The 20,432-nt window shown below is 45.6% G+C and overlaps 1 protein-coding gene across 2 annotated transcripts; it reads left to right on the plus strand.

Annotated features, from left to right (window-relative positions):
• The first annotated feature begins 11,049 nt into the window (after positions 1-11,049).
• UCMA (upper zone of growth plate and cartilage matrix associated) lies at positions 11,050-20,179 on the plus strand. 2 transcript variants are annotated; one of them, XM_054989255.1, is made up of 5 exons: positions 11,050-11,126; positions 11,553-11,621; positions 11,765-11,860; positions 15,613-15,711; positions 19,718-20,179. In XM_054989255.1, the coding sequence occupies exons 1-5, from the start codon at positions 11,069-11,071 to the stop codon at positions 19,813-19,815; spliced, it is 420 nt and encodes a 139-aa protein (XP_054845230.1). In that variant the 5' UTR covers positions 11,050-11,068; the 3' UTR covers positions 19,816-20,179. The 2 variants fall into 2 exon arrangements, with proteins under 2 accessions (XP_054845230.1, XP_054845231.1); XM_054989256.1 differs by lacking the exon at positions 11,765-11,860.
• Positions 20,180-20,432: the final 253 nt, after the last annotated feature.

The raw sequence follows: 20,432 nt of genomic DNA on the forward strand, positions 1-20,432 counted from the left end.
CCGCCGGACCTCCAAGATGTCGCTTTTTAACTCTTCTTTAGTTGCCTCTGCGAATGTCACCAAAAGGCCAGACACCACATCTTTTAAATTTTCATTTTCCTCCTCTTTTACATTCTGAAGACGCAGTACCATTTGGGCAAGGTCCACTTGCAATCCTATTAATTGATTCTCCAAAAGCTTCACTTCCTTACTTGTTGCTTTCATGAGTAGTGCGTTCTTCGTGTGCAGACTGCTCTGCTCCGGTCGCTGTTTCTTTAATGGTTTTCACTTCGCTTTCCACTGAATCAACCTTTTGCCCCATTTCATTCAATTTCGCTACAAAGGGCTGCACAGCATCAAAGACTGCTCGCCTCACCATTTCCTCCAAACTTTCCCCCTTCCCCTGTAGCGTCGCCATCACCGATTTACTCATTGCTGGGCTCTGTTTTTTCGTCGCCATCTTGGGGGGGGGGGACGCCAACTGAGTTCCGAAACTCGGTAAAGGGGGAAGAAATCCGCGCCTTCTTAGCTTCAGCTCCCACCAATCCTTCGCATACGCTTAAGAATCAGAAGGGATTCGCTTACTTACAGGCTTTCACCTTAAATCTGCTTATTGCCGTTCTCCATGGCCTGGCAGCACGCGAGGCGCTGCGCCAGTCTGCCCGCCTCCGTTGGAGCAAACGGGCAATTTACCCCCTGCATTGCATTCAGGGGGCTCTTCCCGCAGCGCTCCGGACCCCTCGCTCCCTCACTGGGAGTCCTGGGGGTTAACCCTCGCGGGTCAACCGCCTGGTCAGGCTGCTCGGACGTTTCCTCCCAGACCTGCTGAGAGGAGCATCCGACATGGCCGGGAAAACGAAACCAAATCCAGGGGTTCTGTAAACTTCAATTAAATGGCGAGCCAAGCTGAAAGACCAGGATGCCTACATTTCCCATCAGAACTCGAGGGAAGCTGACAAGTGTCCAACCTGTGTCAGGCGTCACTTGGAGCTTGGCTCTCAGCCCACGCATGGCTGTGCCAGTTGAGGAAGAAGATGATTGCTGGGGAGCTTGATAACAATTAATGTGCTCTTATCACCTTGAATAAGGGCTATAATTCCCCAAGAATGAGGACAGAAGCCAGGGCTCCAGTTGCTTCAAACTGGAAAGATTGTGAAAAAGGACTCTTATCACTTGATGGGATCCAACAAGTTGAACTGTTTACCTTTTCAAATATGTTGTTGGATGAACGTTTCTATATGATTGCACTTAGGAGTTTAGTTAATGGAAAAAATAGTTGTATTGATTGTTAAACAGTTTTTGAAAAATTTCTTAACTTACAATGGTGTGAAAGTTTGCTTCCTAAGCCCCATGGAACCCACACAAAGAGGTTACACCCGCCTTAACTAACAACATGTACCTGTCGTTCTAAACCTTTAACAATAGTATCTTTGGTAATATCCAAGTAACATTTTGCTAACTAATAGTGGTTGTATTTTCAAGTGGATGGCTTCCATTTTTAAATTCTTCTTCCCAGAATGGGAATGGTATCAGCTAAACACTCTGTGGCCACTGAAGTCTGCTGTGCATTCTATGCAGATAGAGGCCTCAACATCATGGCCTGGAAAAAATTTATTTTTATTTACTACATATAACCCATCTCTCTTACTGGGGGCGCAGCGTATGTCAGTGCAATCAGTAGGATGGGAGCAATGTGTTCTTTTCTGCCCTACAACTTTTTTGTTTGTTTTGATGTCAAGGCTGATCTGAAGGTCCTGAAGAACTTGAAAGTTTGCACAATATATCATGTTTTTGATTTAAAAGGTTTTATATAGATATTAACTTTGGTTTTTACTACAGACCAATATGCCTGCCAGCTTAAACAAAAACAAATACTACATAGTTAATTGGCAGCAACAGTTAAGGGAGTGAAATCCATTTTTATGATTTTTTTTAAATTGAAGGTGGGGGGGGGAGGAAGACTCCTCCCTCCTAAAAAAACCCCAAAAAGGTGAATCCGTCTTCTGTCAGCAGATGGAACTCTTGCAATAAGGAACAGCAATCCTGGCAAAAAGCTCTAAAATGACAGAAAGCGGGTGCTCACAAAGCAGCTCTTCATTTGCACCTATTATTTCCTCACCTATAGAATTTCAGATATTTTTTAACCCAAGGCAACAGAAAACAGTGAATGTCAGTAGCACATTGTTTTGTCCCATGTGTACTTTGATTGGTCTTGGTCATCTCCCCCACCACCACCAGGCTGGGCACCCAACCCCATTAACGCCGATCTTGCGAAGCAGCCATCTGGAAGATTTACAAAACGAGAAATCATTTAAAGTCACAGCACTAAAAAAACAGCGATTTAAAGACAATTATATTTTCAACCAAGATTAAATCGGTGGGGTGAGAATACATTTTTAGTTTCCATTTCTGGTGCCCATGGAGCACCTCACAATGCACAGAGGGACCGTCCCTCTCAATGCACAGTAGCTTCCAACTTAGGTGACACCCCCCCCCCACAATGGCCTTCCATTTTAAGGGACCAGACAGACAGCTACCAAGGAATATCACTATCAACAAACGGATCCCAGTCATCTTACTATTATATCTGAGTCATAACATTCGCGATTTACTTTTCTGGGAAAGCACAGATAACATACAGAAAGACAGCATGGCGACATAATTAGCTATCACATATTGGAGCAGGACTGTTGCCCCTTGCTGATGGCAATAGAAAGAGCTGAAGAAGAGGACAGCAGCGGCACTGCTGTCCGCGGGAGGATTCCTCTGACCGTGCAAGGAGAGTTGAGGGGAAGATGGATGGTGGAGGAAAAAATGCCTGAGACGGTCAGCTGAGGAACAGATAGATTCCTCCAGGCCCAGCACCAGGTGACCTTATTCTAGCCTCTTTGGTGAGAAGCCCTGACCAGCAGGAAATGTGTGCCAGAGTCTTCAAGATACAGTGACAAAAAAAATCATATGTTGGCCCCAGAAACCTAATTAAAGGATTCCATATTTGGGCCTTTAGTAAAGTCTATAGTTTAGCAGAAGAAGCTTGATTATAGGTGGTTAAGAACATAAGAACATAAGCAAAGCCATGTTGGATCAGGCCAGTGGCCCATCCAGCCCAACATTCTGTCACACACAGTGGCTAGAAATCCAGTTCCATCTAAAGGACTGTCAGTGAGGCCAGGACACCAGAAGCCCTCCCACTGCCTTCCTTCCAGCACCAAGACAACAGAGCACCACCTCCCCACAAAGAGAATACCATCTATCTCCTGTGGCTAATAGCCACTGATGGACCTCTGCTCCATATATTTGTCCAGTCCCCTCTTGAAGCTGGCAATGCTTGTAGCTGCCACCACCTCCTGTGGCAACGAATTCCATGTGTTTATCACCCTTTGTGTAAAGTAGTATTTTCTTCTATCTGTTCTAACCCGACTGCTCAATAATTTCATAGAGTGCCCACGAGTTCTTGTATTGTGAGAAAGGGAGAAAAACACATCTTTCTCTACCTTCTCTAACCCGTGCATTATCTTGTAAACCTCTATCATGTCTCCCCTCAGTCGTCTTTTCTCCAGGCTAAAGAGCCCCAAGCGCCTCAATCTTTCCTCATAGGGAAAGTGTTCCAACCCTTTAATCATTTTAGTTGCCCTTCTCTGTACTTTTTCCAGTGCTATGATATCTTTTTTAAGGTGTGGCGACCAGAACTGTACACAGTACTCCAAATGAGGCCTCACCATCGATTTATACAGAGGCATTATGATACCGGCTGATTTGTTTTCAATCCCTTTCCTAATAACCCCTAGCATAGCATTAGCTTTTTTTATGGCAGTCGCACACTGTGCTGACGTTTTTAGTGAGTTGTCTATCATGACTCCAAGATCTCTCTCTTGGTCAGTCTCCGCCAGTTCAGACCACATCAACTTGTATTTATATTTTGGATTTTTGGTTCCAATGTGCATTACTTTGCACTTGGCTACATTGAACCTCATTTGCCACATGGATGCCCACTCTTCTAGCCTCGACAGATCCCTTTGGAGTGCCTCACAATCCTCTCTGGCTTTCACCACCCTGAACAATTTCGTGTCATCTGCAAATTTAGCCACTTCACTGCTTAATCCCAATTCCAAATCATTAATAAACAAGTTAAAAAGCATTGGACCCAATACCGACCCCTGTGGCACCCCACTGCTCACCACCCTCCACTGTGAGAAGTGCCCGTTTATACTCACTCTCTGTTTCCTATTAATTAGCCAGTTTTCGATCCACAAGAGGACTTGGCCCTTTATCCCATAGCTACTGAGCTTACTTAGGAGCCTTTGATGAGGAACTTTGTCAAAAGCTTTCTGGAAGTCAAGATAAACAATATCTATCGGGTCTCCCTTGTCCACTTGTTTGTTCACTCCCTCAAAGAACTCTAACAGATTGGTGAGACAAGATCTTCCCTTACAGAACCCATGCTGAGTTTTCCTCATCAGCTTTTGGTCATCAATGTGCCCACTAATTTTATTTTTGATAATAGTTTCCACCAACTTACCCGGTATTGACGTCAGGCTGACTGGCCTGTAATTTCCCGGATCTCCCCTGGAACCTCTTTTAAAGATGGGGACAACATTAGCTACCTTCCAGTCCTCAGGAACAGATGCAGAGTTTAATGACAGATTACATATTTTTGTGAGGAGATCTACAAGTTCACACTTGAGTTCTTTCAGAACTCTTGGATGTATGCCATCTGGGCCCGGTGATTTATCAGTTTTTAAATTATCTAGCAGTCGCATAACCTCCTCTCTCGTCACCTCAATGTGACTCAGGTCTTTCAAAACCCCTCCCAAAGTCAGTGCTTCCGGAGTGGGCATGCACTTCTTATCTTCCACAGTGAAGACAGAAGCAAAGAACGCATTCAGCTTCTCGGCCATTTCCCTATCACCCTTTAGTAATCCTTTTATGCCTTGGTCATCCAAGGGCCCCACTGCCTCCCTAGCTGGTTTCCTACTTCTAATATATTTAAAGAATTGTTTATTGTTTATCTTTATGTTCTTTGCAATATGCTCCTCATATTCCCTTTTTGCCTGTCTGATCACAGACTTGCACTTTTTTTGCCACAGCTTATGCTCCTTTTTATCAACCTCACTCCGACTAGTTTTCCACTGCCTAAAAGAATCCTTTTTACCTTTTACAGCTTCTATTACATTGCTTGTTAACCATGCTGGCCTTTTCCTAAACCTATTTGTGCCTTTCCTAACCAGCGGTATATATTTAATTTGAGCTTCCAGGATTGTAGTTTTAAATAGTCTCCAAGATTCCCCAAGTGTTTTGACCTTTTTTACTTTCCCTTTCAGTTTCTTCTTCACGTACCCCCTCATCTCAGAAAAGTTACCCCACAACCATGTGGTTGTGAGCTGGTTCTGCTGGCTGGTGTGTGTGCAGAAAAGAAAATAACAAAGCATACACTTGCTTATATTTAGAAAGAAAATAAGAGTTCTTTATTGTAGGAAAATCAAAAAGAGTCCAGTAGCACCTTTTATGACTAACCAATTTTATTGTAGCATAAGCTTTCGAGAATAAAGTTCTCTTCGTCAGATGCATGGTACAGAAACTGGTCAAATATAGAAGAGGAGGGGGGAGGAGAGGAGGAGAGAGAAGATGCAATTAGGGGGGGAGAGGGAGGATGCAACCAAAACATTCCTTTGCTAGTAAATGTAAACATCTCCTTTTGGTATGGGGATCAGTTGACAGGCTTCAAAGGAGTTTGCCCTGTTAGTTTGTAGCAGCCAAACAGCTAGACCATCCAATTCCAATGCAGTATGGGCCTTCGATAACCACAGCTCTCCCTGCCAGATGCATCTGACAAAGAGATCTGTGGTTCCCAAAAGCCCACGCCAGGTGCCACTGAGCTCCCCCAGACCCCACCTCTGTAAAGGAAATCTGTTACCTGTGGTAATGTGATAACCATTCATAGTCCCTATTCAGTCTCAGCTTGACAGAGTCAAATTTGCATATGAATTCCAGTTCAGCAGCCTCCCATTGGATTTTGTTTTTGAAAGGTTTCTGTTGAACTACAGTGACCTTTAAGTCTTTGATGGAATGTCCTAGTAGATTGAAGTGTTCTCCCACTGGTTTCTGGACGTTGCCATTTCTAATGTCAGATTTGTGTCCATTTATTCTTTTGCGTAGAGGTTGGCTGGTTTGTCCAATGTACAGAGCAGAAGGACATTGTAGGAACTCCATACTCTGAGAGGAAAGGAGGAGAGACAGATCCGTAGACTAGATCCTTAGACTAGATCCTTAGACTAGATAGGTGTTAGGATGGACATGGATGCTGGAATAAGTCCTGCATCCATGCTTCCAAGATGGACGGAGGAGAAGCAGAGAGGTGTTGCCTGGAACAAAGTCAGGAAAAGAAGATGGCGAGAGGGAGGAAGTCAGGAGGAGGAAATCCTGAGAATAGCAATTTACATATCAAAGGGACAGTCAGAGCAGTAAACATTAAACAAAGTGCCCTGACCTCTCCGTCTTTCTAACTCTTTGGTTTGTCCCCCTCTGAAACCTGAGGAAAGGGACAGCGCTGAGTCCTCCTCTTCCAACAACAGAACAGGCCAAGGAAGAGCCTGGCCAGGAGGGAGGCACGGAATGATCTGTGGTGGCTTAAGAAAAGGACACCGGCTAATTCAGTTTGCTGCAGAACAAACACAAGTTGCTAACTGTTTTCGTTAGAGTTACATCAAAGAAAACAGTAACGTATTCTTGCATAACAAGTGGCCAGTTAACTATTGACACCAGGGGTTCCCAACGTGGTATCTGTGGGCTCAATTGTACCCACTGATACCTTTCCTGGTGCCCACCAAGTGGTTTTAGAAAATGGGTGGGGCCAGGTGGCCCGTTTGCAAAGTATGGCTTCAGACTGGCTGTCAGATTGGCTGTGCAGATTTTCAAAAAATTGCTTCGGCAGAAACTGCTTCCGCAATACAAGGGTCTTCACTGTGAGACTCAAAGTAAACTGTAGCAACTGTTCTGTGGCTGGCTCCATCTCCTGGGGCAGCCATTTTGTTGCCGCACCCACCACATTGTGTCAGAATTCCAAATGTGCCCGCAGGCTCAAAAAGGTTGGGGACTCCTGAGTAATATCATATCTTAATATATTTCATGAATGAACATTTTTATATTTGATTCTCATTATCCTTCGGTCTTCATGTTTGCCCTATGTCAAAAAGAATCCCCCCCCCTTTAAGGGTAAATGGTGGTTGTGAAAAACAAGGTAGCATACATCCTACTATATAAAAGGGTAACCGTGTTCCCGACGACTCACATTTGGCAGGTGCAGGATTGCCAAGCACACAGCCTGCCTTGCCCAGCTGATCCGCAGGCAAGGAGGGGCTGTGGAGCCCACCGCTCAGCTGGGCAGGGAGAAGGTGGACGAACCTGCTTCTCCCTGCCTGCTGATCCGCGGCAAGGGGGGGCTGCGAAGCCTGCTGCTCAGCTGGGTAGGGAGAAGGCAGGTGAACCTGCCTTTTCCCTGCCCAGCTGATCTGTGGAAAGGGGGGTTGCGAAGCCCATCACTGCTCTGCTGCCACCCTGGGTGGCCTGGCCCACTGCGGCATGGCCAGCTGCTGGGTGCCCCAGCCCAACAGCCCTCTCTGGTACGGGCTGGCTGGCCGGCATCCTGCTAGAGCCTGTTGAATTATGACAAAACAGGCTGGTGCTAGTAAATACATAATACCGCATTCTCTTCGTAGTGGTAGTGTGGCTCAGAAAGGGGTAAAGCAAAACACTGAAAAAATGAAAATAAATTCCATCACCCCAGTAATCATGAGTACAGCATAGTTTAAAAACCACTTAACTAGAGATATTACAAGACTTCACTTCATCATGTTTTTGGTTGGTAGGGGAAAATGGCCCTTGGCTTCCAACAGGTTCGCGTCAAACCCTGCAGTTTGTAGTGGGCACGGGCAGAAGTAAGGCATAGAAACCAATTCATTCGTCAGATGTGTAGGTTGCCACGGCACCGTATTTACTTTCAAGCATTCGTGGATATTCTATGACCAACTCCGGGTTTCAGAACTGGGATAGTCATTGGGAGTACTGATGCTCACATCTCAACAATGCAGCACTCAGACACGAGTCTTCTTGAGATTGCCCTTGTCCCACTCCCACCCCAAAGTTTTCCCCATTTCCCCCCCTGCTCTTTTCAGCTAGAACAGCAAACCAGTTAGCCTTTCCAGTTCTGGCCTTTCACCAGGCTTTCCCCAACTTCCACCCCACCATCAGTCTAACTATGGATCACTCTACACAAGAAATAAACTTCTTGGACACCACAGGCCTGCAACAAACCAAGATGCCAACTTTGCTGTCATATAGAACCTAGTAACACCATCAGCCATACCATCCCGGGTTCATACTCCTGCTCATCCTCCCATGTGATTTACGCCATCACATGTCAGCAATGGCCCTCCACTCCCTACATTGGACAAACTGGCCAGTCCCTTTGACAAAGAATTAATGGACATAAGTCTGACATCAGGAACCACAACATTCAAAAACCAGTGAGGGAACATTTTAACCTTCCAGGACATTCAGTTGCTCTCCTAAAAGTAGCAGTTATCCTGCAGAGGAATTTCAAAGGGAGATTAGAAAGAGAGATTGCTGAATTGCAACTGATAATGAAGCTCAGGACAATGCATCCACCTGGACCGAATCAAGACCTAGGCTTCCTGTCTCATGACCAGTGCTGATTTCTCCACCATACCCACCACCCCTCTGCATACCCCACCCTATCCAATCACGCCTGCCATTTTAATTCACCGGCTATTGTCATTTGGCTTCTGTAATCACTCCACTCTCTAAGATATAAGGACAGATGGACTCACATTCTAGCTGTATCTGAAGAAGTGAGCTGTGACTAACGAAAGCTCATACCCTACCACAAATTTTGTTAGTCTTATAAGTGCTACTGCACTCTCACTCTTTTGTACTTGTACAGATAAGCAGCCTTGTTTTAAAAGTGAATGCTGTTTTCCAGATCTTAATGAAGTGCAGAAGGCTGTCCAGAGGTAAAAATAAATCTGGGACAGGGGGAGCCTTAATTAGACGTGGATAAAAATCCATTACATGGGTAAGCTTCCCAGTTGCCCTTTGGTAGTGGGCAATCTCCTGGGGGTTTGCTGGTTTGTCTGCTAATCACTGGCAATCAGCAGGAGGTGGCAGATTGCTCGGTGATGCCCACCACTGACAGGTAATCTGGGAAAGCATGCACCAGGCTTAGCTGGGGCCAAACAGGCCAAAATTAGTCCCATGTGAAGTATGGGAGCACACCCGTGACTGGTTTGATGATGTCATATCCTGAAAGTGACGCCATCATGCAAACCCGGGGAGACCTGGGTTCAAATCCATACTCTGCCATGGAAGCTTGCTGGGAGACCTGGGACCAGTCACACACACTCAGTCTAACCTGCCTCACAGGGTTGTTGTGAGGATAAAATGGAGAAGAGAATGTATAAGACCCCCTTGGGTCCCTGTTGGAGAGAAAGGTGGGTATAAATTAAGTAAGGATGTCTGTCTTCACCCCAAGTTGCTAAGTTTCACTGAAAGGGACTCTATCTGAATGTTTTATCAGAGCCATATATAATAGTAACAGTAATAATATTCTATTTTTATATACTGCCCTTCAGGACAGCTTAATTCCCACTCAGAGTACTTTACAAAGTATGTTATTATTATCCTCATGACAATCACCTTGTGAGGTGGGTGGGGCTGAGAGAGCTCTGAGAGAGCTGTGAACGACCCAAGGTCACCCAGCTGGCTTCAAGTGGAGGAGTGGGGAATCAAACCCCATTCTGCAGATTAGAGTCCTGCCGCTCTTAACCACTACACCAAACTGACTCTCTAAATGTAAGAATCCTAAATAGACTAGCTTTGCTGCTCTTTAGAAATATCTGTAAGTGTTTCAACCCAACAAGTTCAAGTCTCATGTTAATTTTTAACATCGGGAGAAACGACACATACGGGCTTTACAGTGAGCTGGGTCTGGGGGTTTGGGTGCGTTTGGCATGCAGGGCCTGTGCTCCTTCCAAGCAAGCGAGTCAAGCCCTGAGGCAAAGGTGGGGCCTCAGGGGCCATCGCTGCCTGAAACCAGGCAGTCCCAGCTGGGTCCAAGGCAGCATTCCTGGGTTCTCCTTTGGCCCAGGATGTCTTTGATATTGAGTCACGCTGGGAAATCCGCTTGGAGACTCATTGAGAAAGGTGGACTATAAATGACGTAAATAAATAAACCCTTACATTTCTCCCACCTTGTTTGAAGTTCACCAACAACTCTCCATGTAGATGTGTTTTTTGACGTCACTTGGTCAAAAAGTTTGCTAGCCCTCTGCTCTGCTCTAGAGAGCTGCTCTCCTGTGTGACATGTGTGGCATCGGTAAAGGTAAAGTGTGCTGTCAAGTTGCAAATGACGCGTGAATTTCCACCTCATGGGGTTTCAAGGCTAGAGGTGAGCAGGGTGATTTGCCATCCCTCTGCACAGCGACCCGCCTTCCTTGGTGGTCTCCATTCAAGTACAAACCCTACATACCTTCCGGTCTCTGATGTGATCAGGCCAGTCTGAGCTACGAGGGCTGCCGCTTTGGAATCTTTAAGCAATTGTAATTTGAAGAACTGAATCTCATCAGACACCTACACCATCTCTCCTATCCCGTTCAAGCAGCAAGTGCTGCCCTAGCCTTTGCTGTCCTTTTACTTTACAGCTCTCATGTGGGCTTAAGGTAGTTCCTTGCTGAAATCCTCTGCTTCCTCTTAGCCTTCTTGCCAACAGCCAGCCTCATCTCTCAAGCATCTCCATGTAAAGAACTCCCAGGCACCCACACGATGCATCAAGCTCTGCCCCATGTTGATGTTTCCATGTGCCTTTGAATCTGCCTAGGACATGAGGGGCACGGAGCTGCCAACTTCAGTGCCACTTGAGGCCCCTCCTCCCACCCTGAAGGGAAGATCTTTCCCTCTCTGCTTCATTTCCTCGAAGGAAGACAGGACGCTTTTTTTTTGTGTGTGGTTTGTTTGCAAGCACCTCTCCGAAGGTTGTGGTGACATTCATTATTGTGTTGGTGGGAACCTAGCAAAGATGGACTGGAAACAAGGGCTCTTTCTTTCCTGCCTCACAACTATCGTGCTCCTGACTGGTATGTATGACAATTTGTAATAATACCCTGAGGAGGGGTTCGGGTTCAGCAAAGCCCACCCTCTATCTGTGGGGCAAGAGACAGCAACATTTATCAGTTTAATGGGATGGGGGAGACAGACAAGTTTCTGTTCTAATCAAACCACCAACTGCTAACGCTAAAGGATTTCATTTAAGCCCTGAGCTCTTTAACATCCAAAACATGGGCTAGACTTAAGCCACTTCTGGCTTTTGCCAACTCCTCAGTAAATAAGAATACAGAAATCCTCTTACCAAGAAGATGCTCTGTTATGCTGTCTAGTAAAGGCAAGTTGAAAAGCACTGGGACCTTAGGCAGGGATTTTAATGGGTAGCCGTTTCAAACACTCACCTGAGGTTCTTTCTTTCACTGAATTCAGAACAGAATCTGTGCTTTTGTCTTACCTAGTTCTTCAAGGAGGGAACACTGTGGTTGTGGGTTCCCAGAAGGCGCCCGCTGGAGAATCAAGCAAGGAAAGTAAGTGGACAGGTGCAACATCATCAATTATGGAAAGGGATAAGAGAACAGAAACGAAGCATATCTAATCCCTTTTAGAATGCTCTCCATCTCCCCCTCCCACTTTCTCACCAGCCATCTGACACTTGCTTCCTTGCCTCCAGGTCTCAAGAAGAGGGTCTTCATGCAGGATTCGGATGCCTCTAACTTTTTCAAGAAGCGAGGCAAAAGATCCACCAAATCCAGGGATGAACTCAATGGTGAGACTGTTTGGAGGCTGTTGATGGAACGTGGGATTTATTTAATGCTCCTTTCATCTCTTCTTTCTTTGGCTCTGTCTTAAATTTCCTGCCACTCCGGAAAGCATTATTAACTCACTAGAGTTGATAGTTTTGGATTAGAATACACTCCTCAATTTTCTACTCTGATTTTAAGGAATATGGGAATGAATGAATGGAAACCCATTTACACGTTGAAGTAAGCACTGTTTATTTTTCTATGGCCAGTCTCGAGCAAACGTTATGGCTTTAATCCATAATGATAAAAAACTAATGCAGAAATGTATATAATAGAAAGGTTACAAAAACAGTATTTGCAGAGTTCTTTAAGCAATTAAAGTTTTCATTTAATTTTCAACGTGCACGTTTATGTGTAACTTTTCTAAATTACCTACGATAGTGCTGGGAAATGGAATTAGCATTATCTGCCAAATGTCGTGGATAGTAGGAGCCATTTCTCAACTGTGGTGGTGTAGACCGTGCACTTAGGAGGCTGTCATGGGAGGTGCAGGACAGCACGGTGAAATGGATATGCCCTCTGCTCACAATATCGAGACCGCCTCTCAGCTCCCTTTGCTAGTTTGCTGATAAAAGAAGCTAAATGTCTATTAATTTTCAGGCATTGGTCTGAGCTGATCTACATGCACAAAATGGATGCTGAATGCAACTTCCCCCCACCCCAGCCTTCTTACATCTGTTATAAACTATGGAAAATGTTTCCTTCCCAAATATGATGAGAGCACAGCAGAGATTAGGACTGAACCCATAAAACTCTCCCTGAAGGATACTGTGTGGACCTGAGAATACCGAGAAACAAGAACAGCTGTATGGAGGGAATTGTGGCCGAGACCAGGGGACCCACTGCGGGGAATGGTAATCAGGATCCCCCCCCCTCCCCTGTGCAGTCCTCCAGGAGAACTTTCTATTGACCAGGACATTACCAAGTCCAGAAAGAATAGCATTTCTACGGGAGCCTAATAATTCTGCTGTTTACATGGAGTGACTCACACCTGAGGCTGGGGATGGATGGATGATTGCCGGTGGTTTTTTGTAAAGCTAATAGGAGCAATGGAAGAAGGGGGATTAAGAGCAGGGCTACCAAGTGAGTGGAGCAGCTGCTGAATCCTTCCCTCCCCTACTTTATAAGCAACACAAATAACCTTCTTAGAGCTACTACTTGGGAATAAAGGGTGGTGCCATTGCGTAGTTTGGCCCTTGTGTGCCGGATGTCCTCACAAGCGAGACGCCCCACTTAGGCTGCAGTCAGAACTTCGGGGTTGCAGGGAGCGGCTGAGCACAGTCAAGGGTAGTGGGCAGCCTGCCCCCCTCGCCCTTATCATCCTGGCCCAGATGTCAGCCAAGTAGGGCCTGTGGTATTGGCAGCACTGCAGTCGTCCCTTGGCTCTGCTCGCTCCTGGTCACCACCAGCCCTCCAGAGCAGTGGCCCACCAGGAACATTCCCAGTAATTTCAAGGGCCAGCCCACTCCTGATTGAGGGCAGCCATTATAGTTCCTTGCAAAACGGGTGGTTTTGTTGGGGTAGCCAAAAGAATCGAGGGGGGGGGGAGGGCAGCAGACCACCCCATAGCTACCACCCCCGTCTCAACACTGGCCATTTTCATACTGCTTACCAGCCATGGAACATCGCATCAACCTCCTGGAACGACAGCATCTTCCTGGTGTGATTTCGCGTGAAATCGCGCCAGGAAGACTCTGTTGTGTGAAAACGGCCACTGTTGCATTAAATCAGCAAGCGATAAGAACAATAGCAACAGCATCAAATGCTGATGGGAGTGGGAAGAACTCTTCTTAGCAGGGACTCTTTCCGTTGGGCTTCCATGTCTTGTTCTCTCTTGTACCTTAAGTGTGCCATGTCAGATGGTTAGATTTTCTATTACATCTCCACACTCAACCCTTAAATACCTTGATATATGTTTGAATGATCTGTTCAGAGCCATCTCAGGTGGTTTTAACAGTTGGTGGCACAGAAATACTTCAAATATCTAAGACAGACAAAAAAATATGAGTGCCTGTGATAGCGAAGCATGCTTTTCTTCTGCCAGATTTCTTGCCTTTGCATCTCTCCTCCATTCTTGAATACAACCAGAACTCTTGGTGCTGGTCCAAAATCCCCAGCCTAAGGCACTTAGCAGCACAAGAAGGTTGGGGGGGGCAGGGCAGGTTGCTAGAAGCATTTTATCTTTGTTACCTTTTTGGCTTTTGCTGACGTTGCAGTGTTGATACACGCTTCCAGACTGGACTCCTGCGACGAGCTTTATGCTCATGGAGGTAACCCGGAAACTTCTGCTTGTGCAAAATGCAGCAGTTTGCCTTTGGCTTAATGTTAGGCAATGCTCATATGCAGGGCTTTTTTCCAGCTGGAACACGTGGAACGGAGTTCCGGAACCTCTTGAAAATGGTCACGTGGCTGGTGGCCCCGCCCCCTGATCTCCAGACAGGGATTTAGATTGCGGCACGGAGGTCAATCTAAGCTCCCCTCTGTCTGGAGATCAGGGGGCAGGGCCACCAGCCACGTCACCATTTTCTCCAAGGGCAACCCACTGAGTTCCACGACCTCTTTTCCCAGAAAAAAAGCCCTGCTCATATGTAACACACACCAAACTGGCTGCCCGTGTTTATGAGCACAATTCAACTTGGGTTCAAAGACCTTCATGCCCTGGGGTCCATATTCCCCCCAACCGGACCTGCTCACCATCTTAAGTCATTCCAACACTTCCCTTGTCACTTACTTTCCATAAGGCACATCTGGCGCCCAGACCACCGTTAGGAACATAAAAAAGAGCCCTGCTGGACCAGACCAGTGGCCCATCTGCTCCAGTACCCTGTCTTTTACCGGGGTCAATTAGTTATGGAGGGTATAGAGACCAAGGGCTTTCTCTGAAGTTGCCTGCTGGCATTAGTATTGAGAGGTTTACTTTCTCTGAATGTGGAGGTTCCCTTTAGTCACCAGAGCTAGTAGCCACTGATAGACCTATCCTCCATCTGTTTAATCCCCATTTTAAAGCTGTTTATGCGCCTGTGACCATCACTGCATCCTCTGACGGCGCAGCCCACATTTTAATCACCCTCCACTCTTTGGGTTGTGGCATGTCCCTTTGGAGCAGTCTCTCCACAAATGAGGGACAGAGATCTTTCTGAGATTTGAGTTTCTAGGCTGTGCGTGGCCCCATGACTCCATTAAGTTTTTGCCTGTACCATTGGCAAGGAACCCATTTGCTATTTCAGCTGAAATGCATTCAGGAGGACTGAGTTTGTATTTTGCCCTCTTATCTGGGCAATGATAGGCCCTGAACTGAAGTGCACGAGGCATTTCAAGCCCTGTTTTTATTACAAGATAAGAAGGCTTGCTTCAAAACTGGACAAGTTTGAATAGGGGAGGTTATTTTGCTTTAATATTCCAAATTCACATTACTGTCACTATTCCGGGTACAGTCTGCAAGATCTTTCAGCTGGACTGGATTTCAAAGAGCTGAGGTTAACCCAACCACTTGGTAGCCATTATTTTTTGAAATACTGGGGGCTTTCACATGAACGTGGGCTAGAGGCTCTCCAACTCTGGCCCACAGCAAAGCCACAAGATGAAAGGCTCAAGTAAAACCTGAGACTGTAAAAAGATTTATATTCAAGTGACTGAGTACAAAAATGAAGCCTCCTTCACTTCTACTTCAGACCCCTCACCCCCACCCCAACAGTATGTTTTTTTTTTCATGCAGCGGAGACCCGCCAGATGCTGGCTGCGGATGAACAGAGGAGGGAATACTATGAGGAGCAGAGGAATGAGTTTGAGAATTTTGTTGAGGAGGAACGTGATGGTAAGAACACAAGACTGGAAAATACAGGAAGGAGTGTGTGCTTTCTACATGGCGCAAGACTTGGGCTGTTCTTCAGGCACATGTGCCTGATCACTGCAAGCTACGGGGCATGTATGCCAATATTTTAGCAGATAGATCAAGATGAGTAGCCGTGTTACTCTGTCTGTAGCAGTAGAAAAGAGCAGGAGTCCAGTAGCACCTATAAGACTAACAAAAATTGTGGGAAGAAGTGAGCTGTGGCTCACAAAAGTTCATATCCTACCACAAATTTTGTTAGTCTTATAAGTGCTAATATCCTGGCAGTTCACACAGGAGAATGGGGAATGTGCAAGATTAGGTGGCCCCAGCTCTCTTTAAGAAATGCCTCATGGATACTGCCTTAGCTTAAATTCGCAGTTGGGTTTATCTCATATCTCTTTTTTTGAGAAAGTTACTACCTTGCTGGATCAGGGGAGTGCTGTAGACATGGTAGTTTATCTCAGTTTCAGTGAGGCTTTTGATAAGGTTCCACATAATATCCTTGTCGACAAGTTGGTAAAATGTGGTTTGGATCCTATTACTGTTAGGTGGATCTGTAACTGGTTGACAGATTGCACCCAAAGAGTGCTGGTTAATGGTTCCTCACCCTCTTGGAGAAGAGTGACAAGTGGAGTTCCTCAGGGATCAGTTATGGGACCTGTTCTGTTCAACATTTTTATACATGATGTGAATGAAGGAATAGAGGGAATGCTTATTAAATTTGCAGATGATACTAAGTTTGGAGGGGTGGCAAATACGGTCAACGACAGAGTAAGGACACAGGATGATCCTGACAGACTAGAAAACTGGGCTAAAACAAATAAAATGAATTTTAATAGAGATAAATGCAAAGTTCTGCATTTAGGAAGGAAAAGTCAAAAGCATAATTATAGGATGGGGGAGACTTGTCTTGGCAGTAGTATGTGCAGAAAGGATGTAGGGGTCTTAGTAGACCATACACTGAACATGAGTCAGCAGTGTGATGTGATAGCTAAAAAGGCAAATGCCATTTTGGGCTGTATCAACAGAAGCATAGCGTCCAGATCGCGAGAAGTGGTGGCATCGCTCTAGTCTGCTCTTCTTAGACCTCACCTCGAGTATTGTGTTCAGTTTGGGGCACCACAATTTCAGAAGGATTTAGACAAGCTGGAACGTGCCCAGAGGTGGGCAGCAAAGATGGTGAGGGGTCTGGAGACCAATTCCTATGAGGAAAGGTTGAAGGAGAATGTTTAGCCTGGAGAGGAGACGACTGAGAGGTGATATGATAACCATCTTCACGTACTTGAAGGGCTGCCCCAGAAGGTCGGACCAGAACCAACTGGTTGAAATTAAATCAAAAGAGCTTTCGGCTAAACATTAGGAGGAACTTTCTGACAGTTAGAGTGGTCCCTCAGTGGAACAGGCTTCCTCGGGAGATGGTGGGCTCTCCATCTTTGAAGGTTTTGCCGGCCATCTGACAGCAATGCTGATTCTGTGAGCCTGGGCAGATTGTGATGGGGAGGGCAGAGGGGGTCACATCAGTCTTTGTTTTCATGGCCCTTCTTACAGGTCCAGGGTGGTGCTGATTGCCACCTTGGAGGTGAGTGGTGGTTTTCCACAGGCTGGTTTGGCTAGAGATCCTGGAGGTGTTTCACCATCTTCTGGGCATGGAGCAGGGGGTCACTGGGGCAGTCGGGGGGTATTTGTGAATTTACTGCATTGTGCAGGGGGTTGGACTAGATGACCCTAGAAGTCCCTTCCAACCCTATGATTCTGATTGAATGGTTCTTGCGCAATGCTAGCAACCACAAAAAGGGAATTTGTCTTTGTTCTCAGGAGCCACTGCAAGAGTCTCCATTTCATGAGATTTTATCAATAGTTTAAGATAATGGCTCTCAAACATGCAAGTCACTTGATATTGCTAGGGCACACACAAGCTCCTTGTCTCAGGTTGCCAAATGTTCTGAGGCTTCGTCAGGACAATAAAAAAAAACAATTCTGAACTGATTTAAAAAAACCCTTAAAGACATGTTGTACAAATGAGAAGCAACAGGCAGCTGAAAGAGATTCTAAATGCAGAAATGACCTTTGCCGAGGTGCTCAGGAGATTTTAGGACCCCGGTGCTCAGCTGTGTACTGCCAACAATTAAAATCTTTGCTAAGCACTTTAGATGCTCTGTGAAGGTCAGTAGCCATTTTGTTGAGCTGGCAATTGTGGAGCCTGATTCACCCTTCATTCCCATTGAAGCAAATAATCCAAAATCCTACCAATTTTAAAAGGGCAAGATTATTGTCCTGAGTCACTCTAGCACGAATCTTTATTCTTTGATAGTAAGTTTTAAAAGTAATTGTGCTGGTTCTCTTGTTATATAACTTATAAGATTGTAAACCTATGCAGAATTAGATGGAAGTTTATGAGAGGCCATTTAGAGGGTCAGGGCTGTGCCTGAGGCGGCCAGCCACTAGCCAAAGGCCGTCTCCGAGCTCTGTGGGACAGGCTACTGGCAAGAGCACGTCCAGCCTTGCTGGCACACCACAGCAGACGCTGGGCTGCTTGAGAAATGTGCCCATGCATGGACCGACTCACGCTTGGGGCCTGGCCTCTTCCTCAGGAAACGTAGTCATGGAATGCCTTTGAATTCATTCCCAAAAGAGATGGTAACGAATCTGTGTGAACAGTTGCCTTCTGTATCCATTTGCTTCTCTTAACCTCAAGCAAAAGTGCTTCTTCCTATACATAATTTATTCCTACCCATGTTCAACTGGATAACCACAGCACAAGATAACCTCACCATAATTGGGCAGCTGACTCTGATGAAGGAGTAAAATTGTTCTAGCTGACCTTTTTTTCTTCAGAAGACATTCTTTTCAAATTTTTTAAGAGGTATTAAAAAGAACAACCACCATTTCTGAAGCTCTAGAGACTATGGCAAGGGCTGAACCGGGTAGAAGATCTTTACCTTTGTGCAAGGACAGCTTTGCTCATCTGAGCAAAGGCCCCTGAAGGTTCCTTCCTACCAGGCAAGAACAGCAACTGCCCATTCCCCCACACTCTCTGTGGAGGTGAGGGGGGCTCCTGCCGTTCTATTGTTCTGCAAAATGTACAAAGCAAATGATCAGGTGGGTATTCTTACAATGGAAGCAATACTGTATGAAGATGGAATGGTTCAGGACACCTTCACGGGAGAATAACATTGGACTTATATATCGCCCTTCAGGGCAAATTAACACCCACTCAGAGCGGTCTGTACTTCCTTTCAATGATGAATGTATCATCTATTATTGTAGGAACCATCTAACCTTTACTGTATTGTAATTCCACATTCTGCACTGCTCACCTTTTCCTTCGGCAGTTTGCTGTTCATATTGTTGCTCGCATTGTCTTTGAATTTTACATTCCTCCTCCTAGTGTGTTGATCCTTGGGTGTCTTATGTTGTATGATTACAGCCCCTTCCCCGCCTTTACTGTGCAGTCTGCCTTGAGCCTCATGGAGAAAGGCAGGCTATAAATAAGCTAAATAAATAAAAATTCCTATCAGCCCTCCTGTACTGAAACGGAGGTCCCTGCCATTCCCATGGTGACCCCCCCAGAGGATGCTTGTACCTGCAGCCATGCAAAAGAAGATGAAAGGCATAGGGGCCTCATTCTTCCACAGAGGTGCTTGGGCACACTGACATCAGCAAGCCAGGAGGTCAGGCTAGCTTGTGAACTCCTCCTTCTATGGGGCTGCACCGTAAGAGGGATATTTCGAGCGTTCCAAGTCCGGTGATTTAGGCTTGATCCCATTTAAGGCTTGGCTTTGGTTTAAATTCTTGATCAAGTACCGCATCAGCCACACTTGGTCCTATTGGTGTTGCTCCAAACTTGGCATTACCCCAGAGCTTTCAGAAACTATTCCTTGTCCATGTTCCCCATTCTGCCTGTGACCTTGACATGGGACCAGTCCCGCTCATTAAAGGGGTGCATAATTCTTCTAAAAAACTCTCCCCTTTCCTCCCCCTCCTACAGAACAGGATGAGAGAAGCCGAGAACAGATCGAGCAGTGGCGCCAGTACCACTATGACGGCCTCTACCCACCTTATTTATATAATCGCCACACTGTCTAGAGCCAGCCAGAGGAACAAGCTGCACCCAGCAAGCGGTGAAATTGAGGCCTGATCACACCCTTGGCAGGACCATCACTGGGGCAACCTTCATCACATCATGGCTGTGTTATGGATCCTTTTCTGGGTTGAACCTATTAGTGTTGACTTTGCTCCTAAGCTGCTTGGCTTTGCATTTTGACACGCCTGCAGATAGAAGAATCTGGACCTTGATGCATACAGCAACCGTAAAGCAGAAAGGATCAGACCTGTATATATACCTGAGCAATTCCATATAGAGCAAGCTTTTCTCTAAAATAATCACTTCATTTGGAGGGGGAAACAAATCCAGTTTTGTGCAGTAACTGATGTAACTGATACTTTTTTAAAAAAGAGAGCAAAGAGTATTGTATAAATGTTGCATTTGTTTAATAAAGATATTTTAGTGTATTGCAATACCTTTAGTTACTTCATAAATATTGTCATACATTTAAAAAGGTCTTTTTCTGTTTAATAATTACTCCTTAAAATATACACAAAGTAGATATATTTACAAATAAAAACAGACTCTAGATTTTCATCTGATACATGGTTGGCAGGATAGAACAGAACTCAGAACCTTTACCATCTTTTTACATGTA

Source organism: Eublepharis macularius, chromosome 9 (genome assembly GCF_028583425.1).
Source record: "Eublepharis macularius isolate TG4126 chromosome 9, MPM_Emac_v1.0, whole genome shotgun sequence".
Lineage (NCBI taxonomy): Eukaryota > Metazoa > Chordata > Lepidosauria > Squamata > Eublepharidae > Eublepharis > Eublepharis macularius.